General features: G+C 46.3%; 1 protein-coding gene across 1 annotated transcript in view; it reads left to right on the top strand.

The window, feature by feature from the left end:
* The window catches only part of dock1 (dedicator of cytokinesis 1), a 161,556-nt gene that overhangs the window by 20,324 nt on the left and 129,168 nt on the right, over positions 1 to 12,064 (top strand). Inside the window, 8 exon segments of the mRNA XM_068736926.1 lie at positions 496 to 631; positions 1,670 to 1,827; positions 3,034 to 3,115; positions 3,632 to 3,767; positions 5,266 to 5,338; positions 7,296 to 7,375; positions 9,862 to 9,987; positions 10,306 to 10,430. Coding sequence (XP_068593027.1) covers positions 496 to 631; positions 1,670 to 1,827; positions 3,034 to 3,115; positions 3,632 to 3,767; positions 5,266 to 5,338; positions 7,296 to 7,375; positions 9,862 to 9,987; positions 10,306 to 10,430 — 916 coding nt within the window.

The raw sequence follows: 12,064 nt of genomic DNA, 5'->3' as shown, positions 1-12,064 counted from the left end.
TGAGGATCCCGTCTTCAGAGGCTCTGTAGCCTGGGTCCTCGCCTCCCCACAGCTTATATCCCTTTATCACCAGATCTACCCGGGAAAACGACTCTCGTTGGAATAGGTCAGCGGTGTCAGTCAATAGAAAATGACAGCTCATCACTTAGCTTGAGGACAAACTGGAGGGATTTAGCTTCAGCAAACCGTACTGTATTCCATCATGAAATGACAGCTCTTGCTGCGACTGCAGTGGGCCTAGAAAATCGGTTAGAAATGAAAATTGTGGAGCTCCATTCTCCTCCTGTGATGAAACTTTAAACCTTTGGCCAGGTAGAGAAATGGGATTGCCTCTGCAGAAGCAGATATATATCGACTAGATCTTGGCAGCGTGCCGTCGTCTGCGTTTACACCCTCCCATAGAAGAAAGAGTTGAGCAAAGTAGAAGAAACTTAAGGTATTCTGCTGCATGTTTTCGTATTGCCGCTCGTTGACCCTCCGCCATTTTCACGCTAGGTACTTGGATCTCGATCTGGTGGTCAGAGACAAAGATGGAAACATACTGGACCCAGAGCTCACCAGCACCGTCAACCTGTTCAGAGCACACGAGGCGGCCTCCAAACAAATCGAGGACCGGATTCAAGAAGAGAAGGTAACGATAGGAAAGGACCCGGTCCTGCTTCTTGGACGCCATGTTTAGCCACGCTAAACATGGCATGTAGGTCGTTCGGTCCAGACTGAAACATCACAATTTTCGAACGGATTTCTGTAAAATGTGGTACAGACACCCGAGGCCCTACTGACTTTGGAGCACCCCTCAACGTATTATCTAGAACCATCACCAGGTCAAACTTTGGTTAATGTCTAAATACCTGCAAAACCAGCATGACGTCAGCTGTGCTTTCATTTAGATGCAATTGCTCACATGCGACAATAATCCCACTTCTTCCTAAACTGTGAATGAAGATAGTTTGCCTCAGCCGGTAACATGATGGCATAAAGTATTATGCTGCTTTAAAAATGGAGTTTTGGCCCAACTTCAGTTTTAAAAACGGGGCCACTGCTGGTACAAAACAGACGCTTGACTGCTTCTTCAGAAAGTCAGGAACTCCAGCCAGACTCCCGGGTCTATTTTACTTGGCGTGTCGGTGGCATCCCTCACCTGAATGTCAGTCGGCAGTATGTGGGAGTGTCAGACGCCAAGTGCCCTGCAGTTATGCGGTCTCATCTTATGTGACCTTCTCATCCAGAGGTCCTTATTGCATATGCATGGGCAATAAGAGAGTGTCCAGGTCAACGTGATAAATATTAATGATGTGGCCCACAGCTTACTTTTGAAGGGCGTCCAAGGAATCACGCAAAAGGAGTCTACCTTTTTTTTTTTTTTTTTTTTTTTTACTGCCGATGCAGTTCTGGAGATCAAGCGGATTTTTATGAACAGGTTTTTTTTTTTTTTTTTAAATCTTTCTTTTTTAAATTTCATTAAAGCACAGAGGCAGTGGCTGACATTCAATTATTCGGTGTGCAGTGGCTCACCCCACCTCCACACAGGGATCCTTGGGTCCCCCCCCCCCCCCCCCCCTGGGCTCATTGTTTAAACTCCACAGGCCTAAAGTCTACCTGAATGTGACAGAAAGCCGTGGAAGAATGCCAGATATTGAATGCAATATTTCCGTTTCCCTCCCGACAGTCTCAGAAGCAGAATATCGATCTGACCAGGCAAGCGAAGTTCGCCTCCACACCGTCGTTTGCCCTCTTCGTGACTCTGAAGAATGTGGTGTGTAAGATCGGGGAGGACGCAGAGGTGCTCATGTCGCTCTACGACCCGGTGGAGTCCAAGTTCATCAGGTGAACCCATGTGTGCTTATTCACTTACCTCTCTCTCTCTCTCTCTCTCTCTCTCTCTCTCTCTCTCTCTCTCTCTCTCTCTCTTTTTTTTACCCTCTTTCACTCAATTACATTAATTTTGATCTCTATTGTTGCACTTGACAATTGAATTGAGTTCCTGTGTTGCCAGGGGAACATTTGAAAGATGAATGCTCTTGTGCCTTGAACCACGGTCTGAACTACACACCCTCGCTCTGTATTTGACTGTCGAGATTCTATTCATAGCAATCGTGACAGCTCGAACACAGTTGGTATTTTTATATTGAGCGATGATGGGTTTTAGATGTTCCCTTCATATACACAAGACTGAAACTGATGCCCCGTATGGAGCAGATAATGATTGGTTTTGATGTACTTACTCGGTACAAAGCAGGGGCTGTATCGAATGTCATTTTCTCTAACATTCAAAGCTTCTATTGAAGTTTGCTTCTAATATCTGTTATTTTATGATCTCCTCGTCCTGAAAAACTAAATAAAAATGGCGCTGTTGGATCGCTGTTAGCCCTCCTCGTTAATACTGGTGTGTGTGTGTGTGTGTGTGTGTGTGTGTGTGTGTGTGTGTGTGGAAGAGCAAACAGTTTGAGAAAGGCTAAATGCCAACAAATATGGATTGAAGCAGAATATTTTCGTCCGATAAATACATGCTGGGAATTTTGAAAATGATTACGTTCATCATCTTTTTCTTTGAAGTTATTGAAACATATTTGGAGTTGGGGAAACAATCCTAACCAGCCACCACTGGAATGTAATCCTACAGTAGCATCCCCACTTATGATATTGATAATATTAGTTTAACCTAATCTTTACTGCAACTGTGCAGAAATACTGGGTTTAAACTGAATGAATAGACATGCAAAAATAAATAAATAAAAGATTCTGCAAAGGATTCGATACAGCCCCAGTACAAACACTGACAGACACTTGGAAACTCACTCACAACCACACACACACACACACGACCAGAACAAGTGCAGTCTGGCTTTGCTGTTGTTTATAGGATCGTGTCAGCAAATTATCCCAAGTAGAGCAGCTCGGTTGCGGAATGTTTCTCTGTGTCTGGATTCAAATCCAAGCTTCCGCAGCTTTCACCGCGTCGTCGACGTCTCAACGCCGGGACGGATTGTTGTGACGGTCCGTGCTTCTTGTCTGTGATGTCTCCCTCCACAGTGAAAACTACCTGGTGAAATGGTCAAGTTCAGGTCTGGTGAAAGACATAGAGCAGCTTCACAATCTGCGGGCCGTCTTCACGGTGAGTGCGTTTGCCTGTTTGTGTGTCACTGTGTTTCTGTGTGTGTGTGTGTGTGTGTGTGTGTGTGTGTGTGTGTGTGTGTGTGTGTGTGTGTGTGCGCACACTCGCCTGTGGTAGTCCTCTGTTTATTCAGCCATGTCATGAGGCATGTGGGAGCCTGTTTGCAGAGCTTGTATTTGTTAAGCTCTCTCTCAGAAAGAGCTTGGCTCGCCGTATGTATTTACCAAGGCAGTCACCTCTGTCTAATGGGAGCCCAAGGGCAGAAGGGGCAGCGTTCACCCACTGGGAGCACTTTGCTAGCATCGCCCACAGCAAATGGATCCGTGGACGCAATCGCAGATGTTGCTGAAGCAATTTGTGATGAAAAGTTTCCTCATCTTCACCCAAGAAGGTGGCCTTAATCGATCAGTTGTGCACCCTATAGCGTTGCTGTTGCCTGGGGGGAAAAAAAAAAAAGGGGCAAATATACAACCGGATTGTAATGTCCTAACTTTTCTTCTTCCCCCCCCGCCTCAGGACTTGGGCAGTGAAGACCTGAAGAGAGAGAAGATCAGCTTTGTGTGTCAGATCGTCCGAGTGGGGCGCATGGAGCTAAGAGACAACAACACCAAGAAGCTGACGGCGGGACTGAGGAGACCCTTCGGAGTGGCAGGTAAAGCAGTCGACACGGAGACAACGGCGAAGACCCGTTCTTCCAAAAAAAAAAAAAAGAAAAAGAGAGCTGCAAAGTACGAGTTGTGTCGCTGTCGTCGGCGGTCACCTTTTTAAAAAAAAAAACACTGATTATCTCTGAACTTCGTAGTTGTTATGAGATCGGAGGCACTAGGAAACTTAAAAGTCTTTTTTTGCCCAGATGAGTAAATGTATTCGGGCACAAATTCACAGATATCTAGCTGAAGTGGAAAGACGAATTAGAGTTTGATTTATCTCCCGTTGGCAAGCTGCCAGGTGTAAACTAATTAAATTGGCGTTTTGCCCGCAGTTCTCCAGCAGAGTAAATGATACCCCCTCTTTCAGTGTCTTTCCCCCCCCCCCCCCCCCCACTGCCACTTGAAGAGAAGGTAAATGACAGCCTGATTCATGACTGCTTATCTCTAGACGTCGTCGTCATTGCCACAGTGCGCGGCATGACGGAAAGCCTGATTATTTTTTGAGATTTACTCTTTTTAAGACGCCGTTATCACGGGCTTTATGTGGCTGACATCTGGCCTGTACGGTAATCTAGAGTAAAGGTGCTGTCAAACCAGCTCCAGTCACTGTGGGTATTTGCTCCGTCTCTCTCAGCCAATTCAGCTGGAGCCGATTCAAGAATGCGTTTCCTGTTTTTGGAAACGCATTCCGGTAAAAGTTCATTTTTCGGTTAAATTCAACCCCTGAATTTGTGTTAAAAAAAAGTGTTTATGCGTTGTGTGTTTGGTGCTACATCACCCCACTAAAATGGGAAAAGCTGGTCCACTCTAAACAAGTTGTTGCTACCTTTTGGGGCGAAACTTGTTCACCAGAACTTTGAGACACGGGGGACTTGGATTGGGTCTTTAGGGGCCCTCACCGTCACACACACACACACACACACACACACACACACAAGGCGGGTCGTCAGGCTTGTGTTAGACCAGCGTACGGAGTGCCAGAGAATCTTGTTGGAACAGGATGTTGGGCACTTGCCCACAAACCTCATCTCCCGGCTTTCACGTCCAATCAATCTGCCCTCTGCGGAGCTCTTCTGCCGAAAAATCTAAATTGCCATCCCTACTTAACAGCGGACTGAAGCTGAAGAGTTTCGCCGCCGCCCTCTCTGGTTGAAAGTGTTCAAGCCTTTGTTCAGTCAATCACAGCCAGCAGCGGTTGGGCGTGGTCATAGGTGTAACCACGCCCCCAACTGTGACATCACTGGGTGAGACGTTAAAACACCGGAGGTCAACGAAACAAGATGGTCTGGGCACCGTTAAGCTACTCTTCAAACCGTCCTTCACATTTGCACATTAATAAATGCGTCTCGTAGCTCTGCATCTGCCTTAATTGGTGCTCATGAAGAAGAGCCAACACCCGCTGCTTTCACCCCCCCCCCCCCGATGCGTCTCTTTCACAGCCACGCTATACTCTACATGCCCTCGGAATGTTTTAACCCCCGTCTCCTTGTTTTTCCACAGTAATGGATGTCACTGACATCATAACGGGCAAAATGGACGACGAAGACAAGCAGCACTTTATCCCATTTCAGCCGTAAGTGAGCAGCGAAAAAAAATACAAAAAATCACATTCACACATGAAGGGGGCATCGAGTTCCTTTTAAGCTTGGGATAATGTCGCATAAAATAGTTATGCGTTTACACTTATTGACATTACTTTGAGTATGTACAGTACGTCAAGAGACGTAGTAGTTCATTAACTCTTTTTTTTTTTTTTAAGTCTTGACACCTGATTAGCAAAGGTTTTAAGACACGCTCCCCTATTCTCCGCTGACTCAATTAAAGGCAATCTCATTAACTGCTGCCATTCTCGTAGGACTGCGTACAGAGCCGGGGTAACCTTTTCCTTAACGTGATTTCCTGCGTAATTGGAAAGGCTTCAGATTCAGGCAGTTTAGCTGGCAGATCACCTCACTTAACAGTTTTATCTGTGAGCATAAATCACGGAAATTAGAGCCTTCCAGCGTGAGGAGGAGAACAGGTTCTACGAGGCCAAGTCCAAGTGTGAATATACGCCACTACATTTTTGACTGATGGAGTTTTTGAAACGGCAGTTCCACGTCCCATTACGGCGTGCGTTTTTCCATTTAGCGGCGGTATGACGCGGTAATGTAATTTGGATAGACTCCTGGCATCCAAACTAGTCCAGTATTGGACTAGATAGATCGAACTCTTGCTGAAATAGTTTGTTGTTCTCCTTTTGTCCCGGACGCTCCTTCATTTTGAGTCTCATCTCCGGCATGTCGTCTGGAATCAAACCAACTTTCATTTAGATAATGCATTCGTAGCAAAAGTTGCCGTCGTGCTGAAATGATCAATCAGCTGATTGACAGAAATCAATTGACTAACAATTGACTAATCATTTCAGCCATTTGATGCAAACATTGAAGCTTCTCGATTGTGGGGATTTTGTCCTTCTCCTTGCTTTGTATGGTTGCTGTTAGTTAGATGAAGCCAGCATCTTGGAATCTGGGGAAAATCAAATACCCATTTTTTTAATCAATTTAAAAGTAAAGTAAAAGTAAAAAATAATCGAGAATCTGAAAACCAGATTCCTCTGTCCACCATGCCCTGAATACCTCATCGATGTCCCACTGTGTCCAACTCTTCTGTTAACATACATTCAGAAAAATGCATTTGAGGGAGAACCTGCCTTCTTCCTGTTGTCCTACAATGTTTTGTCCCGTGAATGTACAAACCTCTCCTGTCCCTCGTCACTCTACTTCCTTGCTCGGATCGTTTTTTTTTTTTGGAGGCCCTGAAGACGGCCTGATTGACAGAGATCCTTTTTTTGGACGGCCTCCTCCATGCTGCCATCGCCGCTGTCTTCTCCTCCATGCTCTACTTCTTCTGCTTGTTTACAGTCCTCCTCTCTACTGCAGATGGCGTCCCCGCCTACTGCACACAGCCCTCTCACAGCTGCCGCACATTTGTTCCCAGATCACACCTGCTTACTTCCTTATGCTCTGTACGTCACTCTGCTCAATCACTTTGGTATTATCTACAGTTGAAGCCCCACGGAGGACAAAAAAAAAAAAAAATGCTATATTTTACATTTGCTCTCTCACTGAAGCAGAGCGGGAATGTTAGTGTCGGATGGGGGTTACGGGTCAAGCTTCCCACTGCTCCAGTGGCACTATAAACGCTGACGGGGCATCATTTCCTAAACGATGATTTCTCTGTGTGTTTCTTCCATCGCCCATCCTGCCTCCCTGCTAACTGCTAACAAGCGGCTTTGTGTCTGTCACGGTATTCGCATCGCTCTTCTGTCTCCCCGTCTCTCTTTCATCCCCCTCTCCCTCCTCAACACCATCACCTTGTGGCTCTTTTGCCCCGCTCTTCTTCCTCCTCCTCCTCCTCCTCCTCCTCCTCCTCCTTCTCTTCCTCCTCCTCCTCCTCTGCGGTGTTTGCCTGTCGTGTGCATACTGCAGGCTGGCGTTGGATGACGCCATTCGCCACAAGCAGCTGAACATCTCCCGTTTTTCACCCAGGGTGGCAGGGGAGAACGACTTCCTGCAGACGGTCATCAACAAAGTTATCACCGCCAAAGAAGTCAACCACAAGGGCCAAGGTACAGTGCAAGGTTCAGACTCCAGAACCAGGTCCTACTCATGCCGCAACAGATGTTGGCCCGGTGTTGAGAGGGGAGGGCTGCTGGGAGCGACGTCTCACCGTCGGTGTACGTCCACTGAAGTGCTCGTTTCTGCCGCTGACCGGCTCCGATTGTTATATTGAGTGTCTGACAATAATATGTCAGTCGCATGAACTTAGCCACGCTTTCTGTACTCCCAACACAAAACAAACTCTGACAACACCGGCACTCTTCTCCTCTCATTCATTTACATGAAGTCCCATGACACAATAATAACCAAGAGACAGGATCAAGCGAAAGGTAAAGCAAAAACTGTTTTATTTCTCTGAAGGGTCCTAACCCTAACCCGCTTAACAATCGGAGCTTGTCGGAGGCAAAAACGAGCACTTTTATTTGAGGGTAAATTGATGGCGAGGAGTCGCCCCGAGCGATTACAATGCAGCCTGCTTAGCGGCTCCGTGTACTGGACCAATTTTACTAATTGTTGTCCTCATTAGTCTCTTGAAAAATACCAAAGATTCCCTTTAAGAAGGGGGAAGCCACACACTCAGAACACTGATGCGATCTTGTTTTTAATTCTATAAATCTGTGTTTTGGCATATTTTGCCTTTTACAGGAATCTGAGATACCTTGGACACATTTTTTTGTTATTAGAACAAACACGTTTGTAGTTGTGAGCGTGTTCGTTCCTCCAGCCTTTATTTGGTTACTCTTGATATTGACATTTATTTTTAACAGCATTGCGCCTATTATCTATGGAGAACAAAAAAAAAAGTTCTGTATTCATCTTTCATCTCCTCTAAATATTTCCAAATCCTTACAAGAAGGGATTCTAATTCAGGTTAATATTATATTTAACCTACGCAACATCTTACTGTACCGCTGTCATTATCTGCAATACTTCCATTTTAGATGTGTTCATACAAAGTACCATTAACCCCAATTTGCTGGCAGGGAGTTGAAACTGTTCATCTCGCTAATAAGAACATAATTCTTTGTCGAGAGCTCGCACCGTGAATCACTGCTCGCACTATAAATAGTTGCCCCCATCACCATGACTACAGGATGTAAGTAATCCAGCTGTTAATTAAGCTGGTGAGTCCTCAGCAAAGACTGGATCTGAAGTTATCCGTGAGTTGACATCTGTGGTTAGAAGAACAACATTTAGCCATCTAAGGGATTTGTGCCGGGAGGGTGGAGGGGAGGAGGGGAGGAGGGGAGGAGGGGGGGGACAACAACAACACGACAGCCTCCACGGTATTGTCATGCCCTATGAAGATGTACTTGGATAAATGTCAGATCTGCTCCGACCCACACTGGGGAGAGCAGCGGAGCAGCTGTTTTCGGTCACGCTCGCGTATCAAAAGGCTTCCAGCTCGGCTACTGAGGGATGTGTCACTCATAACAATATGGGTCCTGTAAAGCCTCGGGGGTTCACTTTGGTGGCCTGTGAAGGGGGCACACGCTACAGGATGACTTCTTTAATTGCCCCCCCCCCCCCCCACCTCACCCCACCCCTTTTTCTTTTTTCGGGGGTCATTTTCAGTCTCGTTAAGAGGTATGTGCCTACGCTGCTTTGTTTATCCTGAGAGCACATTTAAAAGTGAGTGAGTGTGTGTGTGTGTGTGTGTGTGTGTGTGTGTGTGTGTGTGTGGTTACAGAGCTGAAGCTGGCGCTCTGTGCAGTGTCTGCAGAAAAGAAGCTTTACTCCCAAACGGGGAGAAAAGCGGGGCTGCCACTGGTGTTAAATTGTTAGGAAATATGACCCGTGAAAAGCCCCCCTGAAGGCCCGTTGTTTCAGAATTATTCAGAGCCACAGAGGTTTCTTCTCAAGCTTTGCACTGTCAGGTCTTTCCAAGACCAATTATATAAGTCTGGGAATAACTGCACTGATTTTAAATATCCTACAATAAGTGTCGCTTATTCTCATATTAAAATAGAAAGGGCCTAAAGACTCAGTCCGAGGCACTGCAGACGTTATTATAAATTTGGCAGTAGAAAAAGAAAATAATTGTATTTTGTTTTTCATTATTATTTGGGCACAAAGTGTTTGTTTTGGAGTATTTGTTTTCCCAGTATTGGAGCTCAGAAGTTGCACTTTTCGCTCTGTGTGACTTTTTAAGTCTGAGTTCAAATGTGCTCACATCCAGGTGGTATTGTAGATGTCAAACCAGCATCAATCATCAAGGCTCAACACATGATTTGAATATGTTGTTGTGCTTTTTCACAACTCCTCGATGTCCCCAGATATAGATTTTGCAGTCGTGATCTTTCTCTCCTAATCGCGTCCCTGAGGGTAGCTTTTATTTAGCGTCTCGCCCTACAGCCGTTGGATGTCGCTCTGGCGGCGGGAAGCGAGGATAAATCTCTCTCCGGTGTGTTCCCGGGGCGGTTTGCTCTCACGTTGTCTTCTCCCGACGTTATCTCGGGCCCCTCACCTCTTTCACGTTTGAATTCATCACCAGGCCTGTGGGTAACTCTGAAGCTGCTTCCTGGAGACATCCATCAGATAAGGAAGGACTTCCCTCACCTGGTGGACCGATCCACAGCTGTGGCTCGCAAGATGGGCTTTCCTGAGATCATCATGCCAGGTGTGTTTTTTTTTTTTTTTATTACTTATTTGATTTGCTGAATCATTCATTCAGAAAGTGAATTAAAATGAAGAGTTTACGAAATGTGAGTTAGGGACACAAGGACATACACTTCATCAAGGTTTGATGAAGACATTAGTTATTTAATGAACTGAAGTCACCCGAGAAGTATATGGTGCCAGATATGCACTTATCCCACCTAAGATGTCGTGAGTTACGCAGCAATATTGTTATATGTATTCAGAAGGGTGAACCATGAGCTCTGGAAAACCTTTTTAAAAGTCATTTCCTCCCATCTGACCTGCTTGTTTCCTAAAGGTGACGTGCGAAACGACATCTACGTGACTCTGGCTCTCGGGGATTTTGACAAGGGGAGCAAGACCAAGCCCAAAAACGTCGAGGTGATCATGTCCGTTTACGACGAGGACGGCAAGAAGCTGGAGGTACGGCTGAGGAACGTTGACTTGACCCGGTTTGGTATTTCGCCTGGGTTCGGCTCATTCTCGGCACTCTGGACAGAAGCGCTCGAGCCGATCGCCCTCTCAGACGGCCTGTGATTTAACGGGCTTTCTTTGATCTCACACAGCTCAGCACGCTGCTTAACTGACCGGGGAACTCCTATAAAGCAGCGTGACACACAGGCCGGACTGCGCGCTTTTGCCTACCTGTCAAAAAAAAAAAAAAAAAATGACAGAATGCAATATCGGTGCTTTTGGGGTTGGTTGACTGGCATTACATTTGGCTCGCCGCTGCGGGAATCTACTTAATTCATCGTCGGAGTCAGTTACAGACCCGAGCATGTGGACAGGAAATATAGGCAGCGTAGTTTTAAAGTGATGAGAGGGAAATCAGCTGTTCCCTTCTGGTAAAAAAATAATGACTTTTTGCTAATGAAGGTGGAAGGGATCGTTTTCTCCCCTGTCTATTTGTTTGTTAAATATTTATGGGGATGAAAGTTTTCAGCAGCACCGCGACCATTTAATTATGTTTATTTTGTGGTCAGCAATGAATTATTCAAATTTCAGTCATACCTTGTAGGCATTGATAAGAACGTCTGGCGTCCGCGTTTGCAGCTTAATACCAATTAATTGCATTGAACTTCTCTTGAAAATGGACAAAACCATTTGAACATTAATCATTGCGCCGACTGCCAATTTGCAACTTGGAGCATGTTTCACGGACCTTTTTTTTTTTATCTCAGAGTACGGTTTCCAACCCATCAGTGTCATAATGTACTAATACAGCCTTTGTTTCATCTAGAGTCTCGAACCAGTCGACCCCTTTCTCTGACGCTTAATTATAATCACCCCCTGCTTGACTTGAACTCGTGTTCTGCAGAGTTCATCAGTTAATGGGGGGGATGTGAGAGGTTTAGAGGAGTCGGGACATGAGGACTTTGTAGGAGTGAGTGTGTGCTTTCCCCAGAAACTCCTTCAAGCTCAAACTCCAGTCGGGGGCCTCCGGCAGCGACCTAGCCCCCCCCCCCACACACACACACACACACACCGACGGACCCAAATCCAGCTTTGCTGCCTCTTTAGACCTGTATTAGGTGGAGCTCCGGTGGAAGGAGGAGAGCGCCACACCTCCTGGCTCCTCCTCCAGCCTCCCACCGGTCCCCCGCTGGGAGCCAACACAGACGCCACGCTGCTGGAGGCCCGGGCCGTTAATTGCTGGACTTTCTGGATGGAAGCGAGGCACGGGGGAAACCAGAACAAGGACTGCATAGGGTAGACTGTCGGACCCTGCCGCAGTAAAATGAGAGGTTCTCTCAAGGGAGTCTGGAATCTTAGAAGCAGTACTGCTTTTGTCCACAGGGAGCTTTAAAGTATATCTGATCATTTCTTGCAACAGAGTTGGGTCCTACTGCTGTCATGGCACTCAGCATGCCTGTGTGCTTGGAGTGTAAGCTACAAGGACTGATGATGGAGAAGTGAATTGAGTATGAGACATCCGGTGGTCATGGGGAGACCTCCCGCAAATAGCCAATCAGAGGAGAGCGCGATTACCCTTAGCTGCCTCAATTATACACATTAGTCTTGAATTGAGAGGCTGCGTCTGTGATTTGGCCCGGCAG

This window comes from Cebidichthys violaceus, unplaced genomic scaffold (genome assembly GCF_023349555.1).
Source record: "Cebidichthys violaceus isolate CVI_PGR_0920_01 unplaced genomic scaffold, fCebVio1.0.p SCAF_74, whole genome shotgun sequence".
Classification (NCBI taxonomy): domain Eukaryota; kingdom Metazoa; phylum Chordata; class Actinopteri; order Perciformes; family Stichaeidae; genus Cebidichthys; species Cebidichthys violaceus.
This window is presented reverse-complemented; position numbering and strand designations above follow the sequence as displayed.